This window comes from Salvia miltiorrhiza, chromosome 7 (assembly GCF_028751815.1).
Source record: "Salvia miltiorrhiza cultivar Shanhuang (shh) chromosome 7, IMPLAD_Smil_shh, whole genome shotgun sequence".
Lineage (NCBI taxonomy): Eukaryota > Viridiplantae > Streptophyta > Magnoliopsida > Lamiales > Lamiaceae > Salvia > Salvia miltiorrhiza.
In genome coordinates this window covers 51,366,058-51,388,374 of record NC_080393.1, presented here as the reverse complement: position 1 = coordinate 51,388,374, position 22,317 = coordinate 51,366,058, and the positions used below count along the sequence as shown (strand labels likewise).

Below are 22,317 nucleotides of genomic sequence, written 5' to 3'. Positions count from 1 at the left end.
AGCACTTGGCCATATTATTCGACTTGTGCCACCTTTTATGCGCCTCACGTTCCGCATCAGTCGACTCATCAGTTAAGGCCGCGGGACGTGGAGTAGTAAGCACAAAATTGTGCTCATCAGTGTCAAGTATGTACATAATATGGCGTTTCCATTCGGTATAATTAGGACCGATGAGAGGATTGTTTGCTAGAATGTTAATTATCGGAGACATAGACATATCTGAAAGTAAACAAATAAACATGTAAGAACATGAAACGCATATAGTTCGTAACAATAATATTGTAACCTTTTGATAAAACAATATTAATGAAACCTCCAACGGCTCAAAGAATTCTACGTGCAAGCCACGATGGGTGGACGTTTACACATAAACTCCTCAACCAGACTATTAACCTAGTCGTTTAATTTCCATACATGTCAACTTAACCTTTTGACAAAGGAAATTAATAGTTGGCACCTTAACTAGACCATATCATTATCAAGAAGGGACTCCGATGGGGAGTTGTACATTGTACTTGAAATGATATCTAAGCAACGACCACAATTTAACCTTGAAAATTAAATTCTCGAAATTAACATACTCACGCGGACCATGTCGCTTTCAATTTAATTTTCTCGGTTATCTTATTTAATTCCATTCTCCAAAGTACTTGTGAAAACTATACAAGTAAGCCACGATGGGTGGACGTTTACTGCATAACTCCCACTACTTTAATGGTTTAAATATTTTTTATAGAAGCCTCTTCTGACAAACTTATGAAAAACAAATGTGAAGTAAGCCACGATGGGTGGACGTTTACTCACATTGTTAATCACTTTGTCTAGAGACCGCATGTGGAGGTCTAAAATAATTTTTAATTACTATAAAAATTATTAAACAGCTTAGTCTTTTTCTTTCAAAAGGTTTGTTCATGCTCAAGCACATAAACCTAAACATGCTTCTCTAGAACGCAACATGTAAAAACATGCTCGCAGAATTCTAAAAACATATTTAGGAAAACGATAAACCTACTAGCATGCTCGTCTAAGCGCAATTAATAAACAAATATTAACAAGCAAAGACGTGCAAAAGCAGGTAAAGAGCATAAGGGATTAACAACCACGACATGCAAAGAACATAATAAAAGAATTAAAATTCTTCGTGACCCATTCGTGGAAACCCAACATCTATTCTATTACAAAATAAAATAGAAAACAAGCCCAAAAACTAAAAAACAGCCCGAAAACTTCAAGCCCGTCGTTGGAATTAGGGTTTGGGCCTCCCTAGGGCCTTTTGAGAAGCAATCGGCCACCTAGGGTTTAGAAAACCCTAGGCGCCGCCGCCTCCAGCCAGCAACAGCAGTCCACGGCGGCGGCTGCCCCGCCGCCGGTCTCCTCCTCGTGCTCGGCTGCCTCGGCAATCCTCGCGCAGCAGCAGACGGGCAGACGGCCGAGCAGTGCGGCGCTGGGCGCGCTGCACACAGCCGGCAGGCAGCGTGCGCACGACCCCAGCACGCCCAGCCCTCGTTCCTCGTCGACTCCAGCAGCAGCACCCGGCGCACGGCGACAGCAGCGGCCTTGGCGTGCGGCAACAGCAGCGGCAGCAGCGGCAGCGCGCCGGGCGCAGCCCCGGGCGCGCACCGCCCCCGCCCGCTGCTTCCAGCCCTCGCCCAGCCCTAGCCGAGCCCGCCTCGGTCTGCCTCGTCACGGACCAGCAGCCACGGTGACAGCAGCACACAGCAGCGCGGCCGCCTGACCAGGCGCACGCAGCGCACGGTGCCGAAGCGCCCGTGCGTGCGCGGCCCTCGGCGCCGCGGCTGCCCGTGCCGCACCGTGTCCGTGGCGACCTCCTTACACCTTCCTCGTCGTTGATTCGTCGTCATCCTCGTTTCGTTCCTCAGTTTTACAGATTTACAACGGAAAAACAAATACAATTGAAATTCTAATCTAACCACAGATTTTCTCGTGGTGAAAAACAATTACAACGTCAAACGACGTATTCCACGAATCAACGAATCACGAAGAACAACAGCAGTTAAAACAACGCACATTATTAATCGTACACAAATTAATAATAGAGCCAAGAAATTAATCCTGGGCTCTGATACCAATTGAAGGAATATTAAATTGAATTAATACTCGATTGCCCGATGATCGTTTCTTGGATTATTATTAATTCATCATACAACGATTAAATCCTAACATGCTCCTATGAAATTAACAGCTGCACACAGGTGTTAGGAAAACTTACTTGAGAATCGGATGCACAAACGGTTGATGATCGCGTCGAAAGATTCTGACTCCAGCTCTGATCTTCTCGACTGTATCCCGCTCAATTCCCAACGTTGGATGGACAACGAGCTTTGGAAAATCCCAAGACAGAAAAGCCTCACACGTTTCCTGCGCCTCCCTCTGCTCTCAAAACCCTAATTTTTATCAGTGTATTTTCCTGAGAGCTGACAGCTGTATTTAATAATACAGAAAAGGGGAGGAGGCGCCACTTTCTTAGTGAGGGCCGAAAATTCTGTCTTCATGGGCTAGGAGACATTGGGCCAGCCCAGGGACCAGATACAAGGAATAAAGATGGGCCTTAAATAAATTAATTTATCCATGGTCAGCCCAGACCATAATTAATTTATAAATATCAGTTCATTCCACTAGAGAACCGAGATAGACTTACCTCTTTATTGCCGGTGATGAGTCGGGGCTTGTATTTAGACTTATTAAATCTCCGTATTTAAAATATCTGACATCCATTAATTAATTAGAGCTCTGACAGCTTAAATTAATTAATCTCTTAATAATTCCTTAAGCAGTACCACTCAATCTTTATTATTACGCCTGAACTTAATCAACCTGCAGGGTTTAGCGTAATAAACCTTATTGAGCTCCTTAAGGGGATGTCATTATCCTATACCGGATACGGGTACTAATACAGATAATCAGATATCATATATTAACCGCTATCACCCAAGATACAGAGTACTCGAGTTAGTATATAACTTTCACCCATAGTAAGTCAAAGTGATATACGAGTTAACATATATATCTGAATACTTATTAGTATTAAGATTTATAAGTCACCGAGATCTTGATTCTTCACTTAAGTCAGATAGAAGAATACATCTCAAACTGTGGTCCTATCAATACGTAATGACGTACCAGTATAGACAAGTAGCCAAGACAAACTACTTCCATCTATACTGCAGCCTAAACCAATAACTTGTCCTAGAGTTATTTCGGCTGTGATCATATTATATCTCTTAAGGTTATTCCAATTATATGGTCTTCTGTGATCTACAACACACCATATAATCTACTTATACAGAGATAAAGAACATACATATGCAATCATGAACACAATCAGATAGGAGATAAGAATAGTGAATATAGGAACCATTGTATACAAGCATAAAGTTCTTGCTTTCAGTATACAAATCCAACAATCTGCACTGCCCAAAGACGGAGAGAGTGTGGGATGGTTTAAACACTTGGCTGGGGATTAACTTCACTCGGCCAGTTCACTCATCTTGGTAGGGGGGGAAAAGTCAAAAAGGTTCCTAAAAGCATTGTGGAGCTGCACCACCTGGCTCATTTGGAAATGCCGCAATGAAAGCGGATGGGAAGACAAAACTTGGGGATATTGAGAACGTCATCTTAGAGGTTAAAGCAAGGATGTGGAGTTGGAACAAAATTTTTGGAGTTCTTGATTTAGACTTGAGTTTTTCTTCTTGGATCTCATGTACTTTAGCTCAGTGGCTGCTGTAAGAGATTTTGGTACTTCTGGTACCTAGAACTTTGCTATTATTTTAACTCTTTTCTTATAAAAAAAAATTACATACCTTAGTAATTAAAAATTTAAAGAGTGAAAATGGATGAAGGGTAAATTTGACAGTTCAAAATTTTTTAAAAATACTTTTGATAATTTAAATTATAATTAATAATATAAAATAATTTGATGTTCAAAGTGATATTTACACACATAATTATTATGAGATATTTTAAAATAGAGACTATTTTTTGGGTATGTATTTTAGATAATTTTACCTATAAAACATACCAATTCATGTCTTTAAACACGAGCATGTGACTATCAAAGGAAGATTTTTTTTTTTTTTTTTAGAATATTAAAGGAAGAAAAATACTCGAACGTGTATTTGTCAGAATTTTGATATGTAACCAACGTGCAAAGGCTGCTGTTTCATCTGCTTTTTCACTCTTCTCTCAGAAGCTGAGAAATTATACCATGTTCCTCACTCCTTCGAGGATTAAAAGTTTATGTATACATCAATACATGTATAGAGGCCATATTAATTATCCCTACAACGTGAGAACCTTCCATGAGCAATTTTGAAGTGACTATTGAGGTAGCATCAAATCAATACGATGCTCATACTACGTGTAAAGGTGGGGAAATTGGATCCTTGCATTCATGCAATGCAACCGTAACACTTGTTGAAAATATGATCTTATAACCAATTGTAAAAATAATTCAATTATTAAATATTTGTTATTTAATTAAAATAATTATTAAATATTTAATCTACATCGTAAATAGATGAACGCGGTATACTCAAAGTCTCAAAACCGATTTCCAATGAATGAGATATTGTTATGTCGAAAGTACATTTTGAAAATGTTACTTGTCCCACATTGAAAAATGAGAAAAGTTCACTGTTGTATAAATTGTTAAGTTCAATAACTTGTGCGCTTGCACAGAGAGCTTGCCCTTGCGCGCACACACACGCCGCCGAACAAGCAGGTCGGGTATGGGCTACGGCCAAGGACTTGGATCTTAGACAATTGGTGCTTTGGGTGGCATTTAAGTAAAAATTATATTTTTTTGAACAAAATGCGTTTGGGCTTTATTTTGGATCGGATTACTTGGCCCAACTGGAATTGTGTAACAGCCCAGTGCGTCGTCGTTTTGCTTTTTTCAACTATCACAAGTCAAAACCCCTGTCCCAGAAATCAGATCCCAATGCAGGGATAAAGTGCAGGCCTGGATTGGGAGTATTTCAGTGCGGCCGAGAGACATCGACTACCATTTCGATATGTTCACGAACCTGGAGAAGGACAAGAAGTGCGATAATTTCCTGAAGGCGTTGTGGTTGTGTGTCAATTGGCTCATTTGGAAAAGGCGAAATGTGAGTCGTTTTGAAGGTAAAATGTGGTCCATCGATAGTCTTGTTATGAAGGTCAAAACTAGATTGTGGAGTTGGAACAAAGAGTTTAATTTGGTAGATAAGGAGATTAGCTTTGACGATTGGTACTCAACTGTTTTATTGGGCAAATTGTTGTAAGACTCTTTTTGGGTACCTCTGGTACCTTGTGGTTTTAATACATTTTTCTTGATAAAAAAAAAGAGAGAATCATACAATTCTCGTGTGATGAGATGAGATTTATTTCTTTGTATTTTTTAAGGAGAACCTATTAAAATCCATAGAGTTCTAAAATCCACGAACTTTTTAAAATTCATATTGAATACCTTTAGATTTTTAAAGAGTTTTAAAAGTCTGAATTGAATACCCCCAGACTTTCAAAGTCCAAAAAGATTCTACAGACTCTACAACCAATACACCCCCCTAGACCATCTTTATCCATGACTTTTGAAATCGTTTATAGGAGGTCATCATATAAGACAAAAAAATTAAATAATAAAAAATAGATGAAATGATTTGGTGGAATAATCGGTCAAACCAACCCATTTAACAACCACTTGTATCAAATAAAAATGTGCCGCTTGACATTTTTTAATTAAAAGATATAATGATAATTAATAAAAAAAAAAGAAAATATGTTTAGGTTGGAGTGTGTTATTGATAAAATATAAAATTTATAGTATTATAGGTTGTGTATGTGAAAAAAAGAAAAATATTTTTTTATTAAAAATTGGATTGATATAGGTTATTGATAAATATAGTCTTCGAGATAAACAGTACATAATTCGTGGACAGATTGAGTATCTGCGAGTGTTTTGGGAGGGGAGGGTATGATCGTGACTAATGAATCCAGTGACCAAGCGACACGTGAGAAACCACAGTAGCAACCGCCGCAGCGAATCACAACCCAAATTCAAAAATTTGCCCTTTTCCCTCTCCATACATCCCCTCCAATTGGCACTTTTTTCCAACATTTCTCCCAACGCAAATTCAGAAAAGCAAAACCCTCTTTTGCCGTTCTCTCTCTCTCACTCACAGAAATGCGTGAAATCCTCCACATCCAGGGCGGCCAGTGCGGGAATCAGATCGGAGCAAAGTTTTGGGAAGTGGTATGCACGGAACACGGAATCGACTCCACCGGTCGCTACCACGGCGACTCCGATTTGCAGCTTGAGCGCGTCAATGTCTACTACAATGAAGCCAGCTGCGGCCGATTTGTTCCCCGCGCCGTGCTCATGGATCTCGAGCCGGGAACCATGGACAGCGTCCGCTCGGGTCCTTTCGGTCAGATCTTCCGCCCCGACAACTTCGTCTTCGGGCAGTCCGGGGCAGGGAACAACTGGGCGAAAGGGCACTACACGGAGGGAGCTGAGCTCATCGACTCCGTGCTCGATGTGGTCAGGAAGGAAGCCGAAAATTGCGATTGCCTCCAGGGTAAACATTGCATTTTCGCTCTATTTTATGCCGTTCCGTCCAATTTTCTCTATCGCCATTCAATTGGCTCTCTCTCTCTCTCTCTCTATATATATATATATATATATATATATATATATATATATATATATATATATATATATATATTCATATGTATGTATATGTTCATATGTATGTATATGTTTGTGCTTATGCGTGAGCGTATTAGGTATAGTATTTATGGATTTGATTGACGAACTATATTTACCTTTTTTTCGTAAAATGTTTATGGCATTTTGAGAAGGTTTATCGAAATTAAAAGTAAATTCATGTTTATGAGACAAAATTGGAAGTAGAGTGCTGGGCGACGTAATACTGAATTATAAGTGAACGGAGTTGAGGATGATTTGTTTGTGTCTTGCTCTGTCTCTCTTTGTTTGGATTTACATCTCATGAAAACCCTTCTAAATTATTACTATATGTTTGCGTTATTGGCATTTAAAGTTTTGTTGCCACTTTTTATGTGATCTTTTCTTTATTTATTTTTGTAATGCAGTAGTTTTCGTTATTTGTGTCTTGAAATCTTGTTATGTGTGGCCTCACTTAATGGTAATGTTTGCTGAGTTCTGCACATTTGCCTCTTGAGCTTGATATATATTCTCCTATTCAAAGACTGAGTAATTCCCGTTTTACTTTTGGATTCTGTGAAGCATTTCTAGTGTCCATACGCAGACAAGTCTTTTTCGGGCATTATGTTTTTCACATACTGATTTCCTGTGATAGTTTAATTTAATATCATGAATGCTTTGAGAACATCTATAAACTATTTGCATGCATTACCTCAAACCTGTTGCTAGCTTCACTGATGAGTCTTGCACTTCAGGATTTCAAGTATGCCACTCTTTGGGAGGTGGCACAGGGTCTGGGATGGGAACCCTCCTGATATCCAAGATAAGGGAAGAATACCCTGATCGAATGATGCTAACGTTCTCTGTCTTCCCATCTCCAAAGGTGTCGGACACAGTTGTGGAGCCCTATAATGCTACCCTTTCAGTCCACCAGCTTGTTGAGAATGCTGATGAGTGTATGGTCCTTGACAATGAGGCTCTTTACGACATTTGCTTCCGAACTCTCAAGCTGACAACTCCCAGCTGTAAGTGTCATATTTCCTCCTTTATACTAGTCTATGTAATTCATCTTGACTATGTAGTTTGCATTCGAAAGTTCTTCTATGCTCAATATTGGATTGGAATTCATAAGATTGTCCAAAATAATTTCAATTCCCTTCAGCTTTTACTTTGAAATAGTATACTTTCTAGCTTGTCCTTTTCAGGAGCATAATAATATTCTCGGTTCCTTAAAATTATGCATTTCTTTCTTTTTTGGTACATTTCCTAAATATATGCACTTTCTATTTTTGGACATTATCCCACACATAATTTGACAATTTTACCCTTAATGTGGGACCCTTTCTCCACTATCAATACTCTCAATATGACACCCTTTCTACACTATCAATACCCTCAATAACTTTTTCAAGAACTTGTTTATTAAAATCTGTGTTGAAAGATTCCATGCATAAATATAGGGGATTGAGGGAGTACTAGTTTTCTTGGGACATTTTGATTATAAAGTTTTTGTTGCTATTTACAATTATTACTGGTTGTAGTGTTTTGTGGTATTATTGTGGGTAGATCTTTCTTGTGCCAATTGTAACTATACCATGTTACCTTTTGTGTTCAATAAATTACTCTATAGATAATTGAAGATTTTGCTTGTAGCACAATGTGTTTACCATATATGATCTATATATTTTATCCTGCTATCTCTGCTAAAAAGTACTTTTTGTATTTCGTTTCTGCTTGTGATTGTTGAATCCTCACTGATTTAATATTTTCCCCACCAGTTGGAGACTTGAACCATTTGATATCTGCTACCATGAGTGGTGTCACTTGCTGCCTTCGCTTCCCTGGGCAGCTCAACTCGGACCTTCGGAAGTTGGCAGTGAATCTCATCCCATTCCCACGGCTTCACTTCTTCATGGTTGGCTTTGCCCCACTTACGTCTCGTGGGTCACAGCAATACCGCGCTCTTACTGTCCCTGAACTGACCCAGCAAATGTGGGATGCCAAAAACATGATGTGTGCTGCTGATCCCCGGCATGGACGATACCTCACTGCATCAGCTGTCTTCCGTGGCAAGATGAGCACCAAGGAGGTGGACGAGCAGATGATCAACGTACAGAACAAGAATTCATCCTACTTCGTTGAGTGGATCCCGAACAACGTGAAGTCCACTGTTTGTGACATTCCACCCACCGGCTTGAAGATGGCGTCTACATTCATTGGCAACTCGACATCGATTCAGGAGATGTTCAGGAGAGTCAGCGAGCAGTTCACTGCTATGTTCAGGAGGAAGGCTTTCCTTCATTGGTACACCGGCGAGGGAATGGATGAAATGGAGTTCACAGAAGCCGAAAGCAACATGAATGATTTGGTTGCAGAGTACCAGCAGTATCAAGACGCCACAGCTGATGAGGAATACGAAGAAGAAGACGAGTATCAAGATGAGGAAGCCTAAAGCAAACATTAAACCCAGTGTTTGTTTCAGTATAGGATGTATGTCTAGTTTGGTTTGTTACTAATTTGGGATTTTTTCCAACCTTTTATCTGCTTGCATTAGTACTTAGTAGTATCCTCGATTAGGACTTTTGTATTATCTGATGAAAATTCTGGTTTTCCATTCTATTACAGATGCCTATTACTTGTGCGTATGGGTGCGTTTGACTAAAGTTTATTTTATAGACTTCATAATAGTTCATAAGATTTAATATTTCAGAGTTTATAAATTGTTTGAATGTTTGTATTAATGAGTTTATAAGCTAGAAAAGGGTTATTAAAATTATAATTAGATAGAGAAAATTGAAAAAAGATGAAATTGGAAAAATATATATTGACACTAACATACTATAGTAAAGATTATTTTTATAATTTGATTGTAGCTTGTAAAATTATGAAAAAGCAAATTGAAATTGAGAAACTTAGGCTTTGGAATGCTTATAAAAAAATGGGTTAATGCCGTGAAAAACCATGAACTTTGGTGCGATTTCCAAATTTTCCATGAACTATTTTTTTTATCAAATTTTCCATGAACTTAAACACTCGAACAATTTTTCCATGATTTTCAAAAATCCCCAAATTGAATGCTGACATGGCATTTTTAAGTGACCTGAAAAGTGACATGGCGTCACCGGCGGTGAATCAAAACGACGTCGTTTAGTTAGGAGTAAAACGATGTCGTTTTGAATCCAAACCCCTCTCTCTCTCTCTCTCTTTCTCAGGTGGTGGCCGAGCTCGCCGGAGTGCAGATTTTCGCCGGAGTCTAAATGAAGCAAACTAGCCAGAGTCCAAACGAAGCAAACGAGTGCAGATTTTCGCTGGAGGGGCAGGTCTGGTGTGGTGGTGGGGTAAGGCAGCGGAGGGGCGGACAGATGGCTGCGCCGCCGTTACAGCTTCTACTCCCATCTCTCGATCTCTCTCTTCTCAATTTCTCAATTCAAGAGCACACTCACACAATTTCTCAATGATAGAATTCGTAAAGTTATACATCCATCTCTCGATCTCTCTTCTCAATTTCTCAATTTAGGAGCACACCCATACAATAAATCCCTAATTTGGGGGAAGAGAATGGCAGATCCGATTTTTGGGGGAGGGCAACGAAGGGGTGCGGCGAATCTGCGGAGGTTGTTGGGGGAAGAAGAAGGCAGTGAATCTGGTGTGGTGGTGGGGGAAGGCAGTGGAGGGGCGGGCAGATGACTGCGCTGCCGTTAATGGTGGTGAAGGAGACTGGATTGATGCGAGCCTAAAATTGAAGATGACGAAGAGTTCCAGAGCTGACTAAGCCTTGCCAGAGTGCAGAGCTGCCAGAGGCAGCTCTGCCGACTCAGCTCTGCTCTGCCGAGCTCTGCTCTGCTCTGCCGACCCCCCACCACGTAGGCGACAAAGTTCATGATTTTTCACGGCATTAACCCTAAAAAAATTAAACCTTATTTTCATAAGGCATAAGTTGTTTAATCCCAATAAAGATTATTTTGCTAAACTTTTTTCAAGAGTAAATAAATTTTAAGCAACTTAAAACTTATAAACTTAGCCATACGCCCTCTTAATACATGTGTATATGATGGTGCAAAACAGCCCAACTATGATTATGTTTTACAAAAGAAAGAACATAAACTGTGTGCTTATTAGTCTAAAGGTAGGGTGGTTAATACCTAAAGTCAAAAGGCTCAGATTTGACTACATTAACACACGATCTTTTAAAATATTTATTTCTCCTATAAGAAAAGAAAAAAATAAAGAGAGAACATAAACTTATGAATTACATGCACAAAATCTATGTTTGGTAATGTGTGAGAATAAACTCCTAAAAAAACCCATCATGGGTCAAACAATGTTTAACATATTAGAGCTGATTTCTCATGTCTCATGTCCTTTACATCTTAGAGGGCAGCACATTTTGCCTTGTAGATTGCAGCTTCTCTTTAACTTTGAAGAGGACTGAATGTACTTCATCAAAATGAGGCCTCGTTGCATTCTTCGTGTCATCGATCCACTTCATAACTCTTTTGTGGGGGCCCAAGATCCGTTCTCGATCTTTTTCATCCACAAGCTGCATTCGAAATAACACACAATCGAACGATCTTAAGCAAAAGGTTTGAGTGGAGATGACATGCAATATAGATGCACTTGAGCATGTTTGCATCACTAATTAGTGATGTAAGACTCTAAAAGTTGGAAATCCATATGAGAAATGTGAAACCAGATTGAATATGATATGATACTGTATGTGTATCAACTGACTTGATCACTTTGAGACATCTCTAAAGAGGATATTACAATTTTATCACAACCTACAAACCAATGGAATATATAAAACTGCTAAGTCTCAGCCAAAAAACTTGAGCACGTACCTCAAGCTGCATGATCTCACATACTAAACTGAGATCCGCAATAGAAGGTTGGGAGCTTCCAAGTAGGAAACGCCCTCTTCCTTTAAGCCAAAAAGATTCGATCTTTCTAAGAGAGGCCAAAAGGAGTTTCTCGCTTTGAGCTGCTGCTTCCGGATTCAGAGGCAGCCCGAGTGCAGGTCCAAGAGTTGAATTCAGTACATATCCAGCTGAAAGTGGAAACATAAGCATCTCAAGAAGCTAACCAAGAGAGGAATCAACGTGCATAGCATGGCTGGTTGGGTCGAGCTCGTGTTTTTACTATAATAGTGTAAATTTCATGACACGAATACCCTCGACTCTATCAGAAATCAGCTATGAAACCTTTCTTGGTTATGGTTTAATTCGACTAGTAGTAGGAACACGAGCCTCGAAGCACTAGCATAAATTAATCTCCTAGACGAGAACAGCCGAGAACCAGTTACACATTTAACCAAGTTGCTATAATTTTATAGGAATCCGGTTGTTGATGCTTCGGCAGTTCCAGAATTCGAAGGGTCTAAAGCATTATTAAGCTCATAAAACAATGGCAACAGAAACATGGTTAAAACATAGACAAACAATGGAGATCAGCATAAACACCTGCGCCACTACGCAAATTTGAGTGATGCCAATCCAGCACAGAGTGAACTCTCGCTCTTTGGAACAGGTCGGCCGGATACCTAGAATGACCGAGGATTAGGTTACAGAATATGGGACGTCGCAGAAGCATTGTGATAGAAACCATGTGAAAATCACGGGAAATGGAACGTACCAATGATCAGCAACTCCAGGAAATACACAAGCCAAATATATCAGAATCGCATGGCTGCAAAACACATTAAAAAAAACATATAACGAATCCAGATAATTCTTAACTTCTTCTCATAATCTTTTTGATTGCAACAGAAAAAAACTGTTTATGAGTTGCAAGAACACTACTGTAATACACTAATACTTACAAAAATGCATAATCTAAAGAGGCAAAATCTTGTGTACGTCCGGACTTATGGTGCATCTGCCCTAATTATATCCAATTAGGGTCCACTGATCCTCATTAGGATTTATTAATCCCTACTTAGGATTTACTAATCTCAATTAAGATTACTTAATCACACAGGAGTGTATGAAAACAGAAATCGTATCCCTATTTGCTGCACAAAATAAAGATTTTCAAACGAATTGATCAATAACAAAAATCATAGACCATTCTTATAAGTTATAAACGAGAAAAGAGAAAGAAATGAAGTCTAGAATGAAGAGAGCACCTCTCAAAAAGCTTGAATCTCCCATCAACTATAGCAGGCACTTTCTTCATGGAATTTATTTCTGTTACAGAAAAATAAAATCAAATTGAAAATAATCAGACTAAAATCTATAGCTGATAACTGAGTTTTAGGAAACGATTTGACCTTGAAATTCAGGAGATAACTGCTGGCGTTTGGCGAGGTCGATTCTCACTTCTTCAAAATCTATCCCATTTACTCTTCGACAAAAACCCACATGATCAAATTATCAGTTCTTTCATCCCTAATTATCAATTCTACTAGTTTTTAGCAAATGTAATCTTAAAAAAAAAAAATCAAGATTCAATTTTTTAAAAGAAGCTGAGTGAAGTAGACGGAGAATTTACTTGCAGAAAATGATAATTGCGCGGGAAGGTTGCGACATGCGATCTGCATACACTGTCAGCGTCATTTTCTCGCTCTTCCTCCCTTCTCTCTCTCTCTCTCTCTCTCTCTCTCTCTCTCTCTCTCCCTACAAGAGCAACAATGGCAGAAAGGGGTAGTACGATACGCTTATATTGTTGTACTTTAGATTTTGGTCGGTCTCTCGGCTCAACGATAGTGGCTAAGCTATAAGATCATCCGCATTGGGACCTCCTTGATAGCCTCCTTGATAGTGTTTGTGTTATTGAGTAGGTAGTGCTGCATTGGGGTTCCTTGATAGCCTCCTTGATAATATTAGTTTTGATTTTATGTTTTTCATTTAAATTTTATTGCATAATTTAAATTGCATATTTAAATACTGGATTAAACATAAAATTTAAAAAACTTATTTAAAACATAAAAAAAAATACATAAAAATTTAAAAAACCTATTTAAAACATAAAAAAAATACATAAAAATTTAAAAAACCTAAAACATCATTAAAATCACATAATTAAAAGCCTAGGATAGACCACGACGCCTGAGCACGTCGGCGACCATGGACGCGTGCAATGCACGTTGTGCGTCCGTCATGTTCGTCGTATCCGTGTTCAGGAGCTGCATATCGAGCTCCCTCTCCCGGATATCGTTCCTCCGCTGGTACTGGGCGGTGAATGCCCTCATCTGCGCGTCGTTCCTATCCAACCTCTCCACAATTTCTGGTGGAGGATCCGAGCTCGTATGCGACGCTGCTGCCTTCCCTTTCCCTTTCTCCGCCGCCTTCGCCGCCTTGGCCGCCGCCTTCGCCGCCTTGTTGCCAATGGGCCGAGCAGAAGAGATCTCCTCGCCCGACGCCGAGGTGGTGAAGCCGCCCTCTTCCGTTGTCTTTGTCCTCTTGGAGGCATGCACGTCTCCAAGGAGGTACATCGACTTGAACTTGGGATTGTTCCGGAGAACTCTCCACGCGTTCCAGAAATTGAAGGAGACATTGGTTGGGCTTCTAGCCTTGAAGATGGTTTGGGCCTTTTCACGAATCATATCATCCGAATGACCGGACGGCCAATTGTTGCGCGTCTCCACCCAAACAGCTTCCCAGAGACGCACATCCGCGCTCACCCAGGACCAGTGGCCTTGAAGTTGCTTGATGCCGAGGTCGACGCCGAGGATGGGGTTCACACGTTCGCGGATCCGGCCCTAATATGACTCTCCCTTCTGATCCGTCCCACGGATCGAGTCGTTGGTCTCCTCCGCCCAAATTTGGACGATGAGATCCGTATGCTGTGGAAGGTAAGTATGACGGTAAACTTTTGGTTTGTCGTGCTTCATTTTGGTGGCCTTTTCCTTCCTCCGGCCGCCTTTTTTTGGTGGGGAGACACTCTGCTGAGCACTCACCGGTTCCTCCTCGGGCGGGCTCTCCTCCAAGTTGATTCCTCCCATATCGGGATGATAATCGGAGGAGAGATCAGGGCACCAATTTGGATCGTAGAAAGGGTTGTGTGGATCCATGACGGAGAAAATTGTAGGAGAAGAAGAGGTGTGAAGAGAAGAAGGAAGAAGAAAGAAGGAGAATAGGTGTGGAGAAGAAGGAAGAAGATGGGTAGTTTTAAAGAAGAGAAGAAGGAGAAAAAAAAATAAAATTCAAACGGTCGGTCAAAGGCGCGGAGACCGAGGCGCTGCAGTCAAAAAAATATATATAAATTCGAAATTTCGAATTTTTCATATTTTTTTTTTTTTAAATTGGGCGCGTGCATTGCACGCGCCATCTCCACCGGCCATCGAGGATACTCGATAACTCGAGGAGTCCTCGAGGAGCTCCTCGCCGCATCGCCCTCCTCGACGCAGATGGTCTCCTCGAGGACCTCCTCGAGTACCCGCGATGCGGGTGCTCTAAACTCAATATAATTAGCCTATAGTTGTTTGATATATGGTCAATTAAATAAAATTTAATTTCATACACCCTCCCTCACCTTAAAATATACACTATTTTTCATTGTAATATACTTTTTCAAAAATATCATTTTCCCTTTTGAACAGTATTTCACTCACACAATAGAATCATTTCTCCACTTATAACAAAGATTATAGGAACAAAGGGAGTAACATATTGTCTTAAACAAAAGGTTCATAACATGTTTGATTGAACGGAGTTCATCGAATATTTAATATCGGAACGGTACAATATAAAAGCATCCACATCGACTGATTCGATTGGATAGCTCGAGTTAGCCGATGCAAGTGAGGACGACTCGAGGCTTGACTCATTTCAATGAACTTGGCTCGTTCAACCAAAATGGTGTAAGCGTACATGACACGAGACAAAATTTTAGAAAAGAAAAGAAAAAAAAAATGAATCATACTTAAAGCTAAGTAGTAGCCTAAAATATAAAAACAATTTTCAAAAGAGCCATGAGTATAAAACTATAGCAAAAGTAGCAATTTTGTAGTGAAAAGACAAATGTATCTTCAGTGGAGCCCACAAATAATATAACAATAATATATTAAAAATAAAATAAAAAACAGAATTGATAATTGCAAGAAAGGGACAACTTTATCATCCCCTCTCTCATCTCTCTCGATTTATTCTCTCCTCTGTCTTCCATCTCTCTTCTCTTCTCTTCTCTTCTCTCCTCTCTCTCTCTCTCTTAAATATAGAAACAACATTTTTATTTGAAAAAAACAATTCCTTTTATTCCTTAAATTTGGCCCACAAAATCTTTTGTCTCTCTCCTATATTCTCACGTTATGCATTCAATACATATCACCAAACTTAAGATTTTCTCCTCCACCAAACACCCGCCCTCCCTCATTCATTACTTCTCACCAAACACCTGCCGCTACACTATGATGGATTCGCCCATCCACCGGCGTCTTCCCTACTGAGAGAGAGCGAGAGTCGCCTGAGATAGAGGTTGAGCGTGCAACCTTATTCCACCGCCTGAAACCCTAAGCACGTCGCCGCCGCCTCGCTCGTCTGCCATCGGGGTTTCACGCCGTCGCCTGAAGCCCTAAGCACGTCTGCCACAGCTTGATGCCGCCTCGCTCATCTTCCACAAGAGTTTCACGCTTTAGTCAAGGTAATTCATTTTTTCTTCCTCGAATCGAACAACTCAAAGGATTGGAGTATGTTTAAATTTTCCTGAATTCTTGGCAAAATAAGTAGACGCCTGATTCATAAATTAAAAAAAAATGATATATTTCTTTAAAAGATTCAATTTTTTTAGTGGGATTTTTATTGTTTTTGTTATACTATAGGTTGTTGGTCGGTAATAAAATCTTGCAATTGTACTAAATTCATTATTATTTTTCAGATAAATCGATGCATTCTCATGTTAATTGGCAAGATTTTTTTTTTTAGTTTGAAATGTGGGACAGTGGCAAACCTGCATTTGCATGCGTCTGTCTCTTCTTTCTCAACTTTTTGCTAATTGTAAGTACTATAAAAAGGAGTCTAAAAAACAATGATGAGTGTTTCAGCATTTGTTCTAAAAGAAAGTTATGGAAGCTTGAATTTTTCTCAACTTTTAGTTAGGGTTTTATAAAACCCATCATCATCAAACAATTTTTCTTTTCTTCCCATACATCATTCCATCACAATCAGCCGCACATTCATTCATATTTTTTTTCTTTTCCCATTCCTTTTAGTGAAACTAGACTGCAATATCTATATTTTTGTGTAGAAGATGAGTGACACCCAATCCGATCCTCAATACGAAGAGAAGGTGGAAGAGACGTCCGAAGAGAGTTTGGAGGAAGAGGAGGTCGAAGTGCAGCCGGAGAGGCGGAGGGGAAGACAACGAGGCCCACGAAATGTCGCCCGCGATGAGTATGAAGAACCACCACCCCCGGTTAGATTTATTGCTGAATATTTTTTTTTATATTTTTATAAAAAAATAGGGATAATTGCATAGAATATCACCAACTTTGAAGAAAATCCATATTCCCCACCATCTTTAAAAAATCCACAAAATATCAAATACTTTCAAGGTTGTCCATTCTCCCCACATTCATCTTCATGATAATTACAAATTTACCCAACATTCAGACAAATTATAAAAAAGACCCCCACATCAACTAAGCATCAACAAGGAACCCCAACATGCTACCATTCAAGGCAAAATTACCCAAAATTATAATGCAATTTTAAAAAGGGTCCAACATGCTTCCGTATCACTTCAAAATAAATCTAAACATAAATCAACATTATACCTTTCGTCGACTGGTCTTCTTCAGGAGTCAGTTCTCGTTGCGTTTTACGGACCGTCTGCCCTTCAGGCTTCGTCCAACCACGCACTCGCAAGAGATGGTTGCAACCTTCCTCCTTCACTAAGTGCCAACGTCAAATATTTTTGTTGAAAAATGAAAGATAATTCTTACTAACCCGAAAAGTTGGAACAAAACAAATCTTTAAAAGAGGAATTATAAAATATTTAATTTATTTCATATTATCTCCCTAAGGGAGGAGACAAACTTGTTTAGCTACTCATTGGTAGCTAATATTTGTATACATAAAATAAAAAGAAACTAAAACTAAAATTGAAAAAACTTTGAAAACAAAATTTAAAATTACAAAGATAAATTCTAGAGAGAGAGTGTGTTGTGTGGGAAGTGTTGAGAATTTTCGATGATCTCTCATCTCCAGAGCTTGGGTTTATATAGAGGTTTGATGCCCTCTATAATTGCTCGGTAGTTGGCCTTGGATTCCTTCTTCGTGGCCAGCTAGTTTGGATGGTGATAGCCACCTTCTTTTGTCGGCCATAATTGCCGACACTAGTTAGTGCCTTCACATGGAGTTGAACCTTCCTTTATCCTTTTGTGATAATGGTTGGTTAGGTCCAGCTACTTTATCTTCCACCCAGCCTTATCTCCTGCTTTTCGGTGAGTGGTGCTTTTCTGGTACCATCTTTTATTATTTGTGAGGGGCCAGCCTGCAACTTTTCCACCATCATTTGTCTTCTTTTTGATGAGTGGAGTTCCTGTAGAATTACCCAATTTTGCTAGTGGGTAGTTGATACGCATTATCTTCCACCCACTTTTGTCGTTTCTTTTGTAGTGGGTGGTCTTCTTGTTCTGAGTCACATGACTCCCTTTTCTTTGTCGGGCCTTTTACTTTTTTTGTGCCCGAGGTGTTCGTCCACGTGGAGTCCTGTGCTCCTCATATTCGTCAGACCGGAACTTCTTCTTGTTAGGCTTTGGAAAGAAGCCTTTTCCGAACTCCGGTTCTTTCTGCGTGGGACACTCCGCGCATATGTGATCTACCCAATGGCCTAGATGAGCCATGTTGCAGAACTTGTGACGGGTTTCTTTGCTTCCCGCTATCCTGTTGCGCCAAAGAGTCTGCCTTTTCTCTTCAAAGGCCTTCTCCGCGAAACTTGTGGTTTTTCCTGTCATAGAATTTAACAAGAAAGATCCAAGTCCTGCATTATGAGAGAACTTGAATTGGTACTTTACTTTGTCCATCTCCGTGAGACAGACCCAAAGTCCCCATGCACGTCTTATGGAGATTTGATCCTCCATAAAAGTGGTAACGATGGAGATCTGGTGCCTTAATTCTGTTTAAGGCCTCTGTGTCGGGTCTCCGAAGCTTAATAAAATGAAAAGCTTCATGATTCCCTTTGCCTGCTGGTTCTGGAGCTGCACTAAGAAAATATAACTCCAGGACGTCTTCCCGGTTAAGGGACTGGTTGTTCGACCAAGCATCATAGACCGTCTCTTGGATCCACCTTGGTAGACCCTTGATTTCGCTAAATGTTGGCGATGTAGTATAAACTGAGGCTAGCACCCCGAATTCATACCACTCCTTGACCTCCTGAGGATTGGCTCCGGTGGTCATCCAGATACGAGGATATTTTCCTCCAACATCAACCCGGCTGTATCCCGGATTGATTCTTTTTCTGGTATTGAGTTTTTCCCATCTGGACTGGTAAATCTGCCAAACAGGAGAAATTTCAATAATGTTAGTATCAATCTTAGATTTGCCTGTCAGTGGCCTAAGATTGATCTCTCCCTCTTTTACCCCAGAGGTGGAGGGTTGCCATATTGGTTCGGGCTGTGAAGCCTTAGCAATATCTTTTTCTTGAGGATCTGGTTTTGACACTTTAGCCTCAGAACTCGTGCTAGGGGTATTTGAATCCCCTGCTATAGGTAATCCGGCCTGTACGGTAATGCCTGCTTCGATCATGGGAGCCATGATCCCGCGCAGGAGCGGCTTGTGTATTGTATCATGAAGATTTATCATCCCCTTAATACATTCTCGTATACGGCTGGATACTTTGGATTCATCATCCGTTTGTATCATTCCAGCTTGTTTGGCATGGAGTACACACTCTTGCCATTCTTGTTGTAGCATCTCCATATTATCTTGGAGCTGCCTCTGGTGTATAATGACGGCGTCAACCTCAGTTGGCTCCATCCCTTGTTAAGAAATCTGCAAGAACATTTTCATCAGATTTCAAAATGACAATATCATAATCATAATATTGGCATTCAGCTTGCCATCTAAGTAATCTAGCCTTTTCAGGTTTAGATTCTATTTTTTTGGTTAAGAAAGCTTTAACATTAGTGTTATCAACTTTCAAAACGAATTTCTTCGCAAGTAAGAATAGCGGCCATTTTTTGAACGCCTTTCTGACTGCATAAAATTCTTTCTCGTTGATGTGCCATCGCACAGCTTCACTGTCGGAAAAGAGACCGCTACGGTATCTGCACGGTTCTTCTCCATAAGGAGTGATCTTTGTGAGCACGACTGCCCACCATGAATCACTCGCGTCGGTGTAGAGGACCAGGTCATCCTCGTCTTGTGGTATTGAGAGTTTTGGGAGATTCCTGCAAATCTCTTTCAACCCCTTCATACCCTTCCGATGCTCCTCCTTCCATATGAATAGAACATCTTTCTTCAATAGTGGACTGAAGACTTTTCTGTGTTCTGCAAGGTTTTTGATAAACATCCCTGCAAAATTGACAACTCAGAGAAAGCTTTGGAGCTGCTTCTTTTCTTTGAGATCTTCTGGAAATCCCTGGACTTTTTCCACAATATGTTCTTGTAGAATTATTCCAGATTCATCGATCTCAATTCCCAGAAACTCCATCTTCTGGGTGGCTATGACTGCCTTTTTTTCAGACAGCACTAGTCCATCTTGTTGACAAACATCCGCAAAGATCTCCAGATGCCTGACATGTTCATGAATGTTCTTTGATGCAATAAGAATGTCATCAATATAAACAAACGTGAATGAAGAATAATCCTTGAAGAGATTATCCATCTTCCTTTGGAATATCTGAGGCGTGTTGGCTAACCCCATTGGCATGACATTCCAGACATAATGTCCTTGTGGAGTCGAGAAGGCTGTGAACTTCTTACTCCCTTCCTCCATGCGAATCTGGTAAAATCCTGATTTGCAGTCGAACTTTGAGAATACCTTTGCACTTCTGATGCAGTTGATAAGGTGTTCTCTGCGTGGGATGAAATATCCATCAAACTCAAGAATGTCATTAATCCCTTTGTAATTAATAACCAATCTTGGTTTTCCTCGCTTGATCTCCCCATGATTTCTTACTAGAAATCCAGGACTACTGTAAGGCGAATTCCCTGGTTTGATCAGCTTCAAATCAAGGTGTTCCTTGATTATACTCCTCATATCCTGTTGATCTTGGGTGTTCATCAGGATAGGTCTGAATCTTACAAACTCATGCTCCTTTCCAGTTTTAACTTTCAAGGTAGCTTTGAGCTGATTCTTGTCCCACCATGCCAAAGGAATCTCATGATAACACTTCTGGATCCTTCTTTTGACGTCGGAAATGGACACCTGTTCTTCTTCCCTAATATCTTTGTGTGATATTAAGGAGACTTTGAGGATTTGTGCTTCCTCTTTGGAGAGATCTGGGAATCCCTCGATTCTGCATTTGAGCAGAACTTCTCCGAATCTCCTTTGATCCTTCATTTGTGGTCTCCGGAGTCTGCCATCATCACCACGCTTACTGCGGCATTTAAATGGCATCGAGCGATTAAAAGCTCCTTCGAGCCTTTGTACAATGATCTTGTGGTCACAATTGGTTGTGAACACCAACCTCCTGGCTTCATTGTCCTGTGTGTACCGCTTGAAGGTTTGCAGAAAATTATTTCCGAATAATATATCTGCTCCGGTATCATGGAAGTATATTGGTGGAGTCTTGACCTTGTACCAAGGTGTCTGACCTGCTCCGTCGATCAATATTTCCGTCTGTTTCACTCCCTTTGATAGGAGCAATTTTTTTTTGGAGAAATCCCTTCCCGCAATTCGAGGTAGTTCTTCTTCAACTTCTGCTGGAAAGACTCCTCGTTTTGCTGTACAGATTCCTGCTCCTGAATCCACATAAGCAGCAAAATATTCTGCTTTGAATTTCTCGTATAACATCCCTACAGAGATGTATATAGAGAATGGACTTGTCATTGGATCATCACTTTTTTGTTTCCGATTGTGATTTCCATTCCTCCTGCTCTCCATGACCATGGTTGATAGCTGTCAAGGAAATTGCGTCCTAAGATCAGGACATCAGCTTCTTGTCCGGCTTGGCCTTCAACTTGGATTTCAAAGCTTCCGACCACCAGTGTTCCGATATATCAGTTACTTTCTGGATTCGCCAAATAATACAACGTGTTGCAAGGAAATTGATTTTTCCTTTCGGCTGTATCAAATCTTGTGGAAACCCTTCTCCATCCTTCGGGACATTTGAACTTGACCCTCATGTCTGGAACTGGTGTTTCCTGAATCGCCCTTCTCTCATAAGAATGAGAGAAACTTCTTGTTATAGGCCCTGAAGTTAGCCTATATCCCTGGAATGATAGCCTTGGTGCTCCCAATCTGAGACTTTGATTGTAATTTAGCACCTGCTTATCTCCTACTTCGATATCAATTTCCCTGATCTGGGGAATTTCTACTCGGTTCGGATTGATTGCCTAGGCTGCTTCTTTGAAAATTTCTGGTACCTCAATGAATTCCTTTCCCAGAAATAATTCTGTGTGATGGGAATTTGATAGGGCATACGATACTTGATATGTCAGCGAGTATGGCCTATTTCTTCCCGTCATAAGATCCTTCCTCTTGTAGTCCTGATAAAGTGTCAAGGCTCGGCTGAAGGATGAATCTTGTAGATT

At 40.2% G+C, this 22,317-nt stretch overlaps 2 protein-coding genes across 2 annotated transcripts; one reads left to right on the top strand and one right to left on the bottom strand.

Moving 5' to 3' along the window:
• The first annotated feature begins 5,928 nt into the window (after positions 1-5,928).
• Positions 5,929-9,327, top strand: LOC130994711 (tubulin beta-9 chain). Its single transcript, XM_057919784.1, has 3 exons — positions 5,929-6,575; positions 7,438-7,707; positions 8,461-9,327. Exons 1-3 carry the CDS (start codon positions 6,182-6,184, stop codon positions 9,132-9,134), a joined length of 1,338 nt encoding a protein of 445 aa, XP_057775767.1. The 5' UTR covers positions 5,929-6,181; the 3' UTR covers positions 9,135-9,327.
• A 1,540-nt stretch (positions 9,328-10,867) lies between these two features.
• On the bottom strand, positions 10,868-13,270 carry LOC130994712 (glutathione S-transferase T1). The gene is made up of 7 exons (XM_057919785.1): positions 13,172-13,270; positions 12,951-13,024; positions 12,807-12,867; positions 12,314-12,367; positions 12,142-12,221; positions 11,524-11,729; positions 10,868-11,222 (listed from the first exon to the last, which is right to left on the bottom strand). The coding sequence occupies exons 1-7, from the start codon at positions 13,234-13,236 to the stop codon at positions 11,046-11,048; spliced, it is 717 nt and encodes a 238-aa protein (XP_057775768.1). The 5' UTR covers positions 13,237-13,270; the 3' UTR covers positions 10,868-11,045.
• Positions 13,271-22,317: the final 9,047 nt, after the last annotated feature.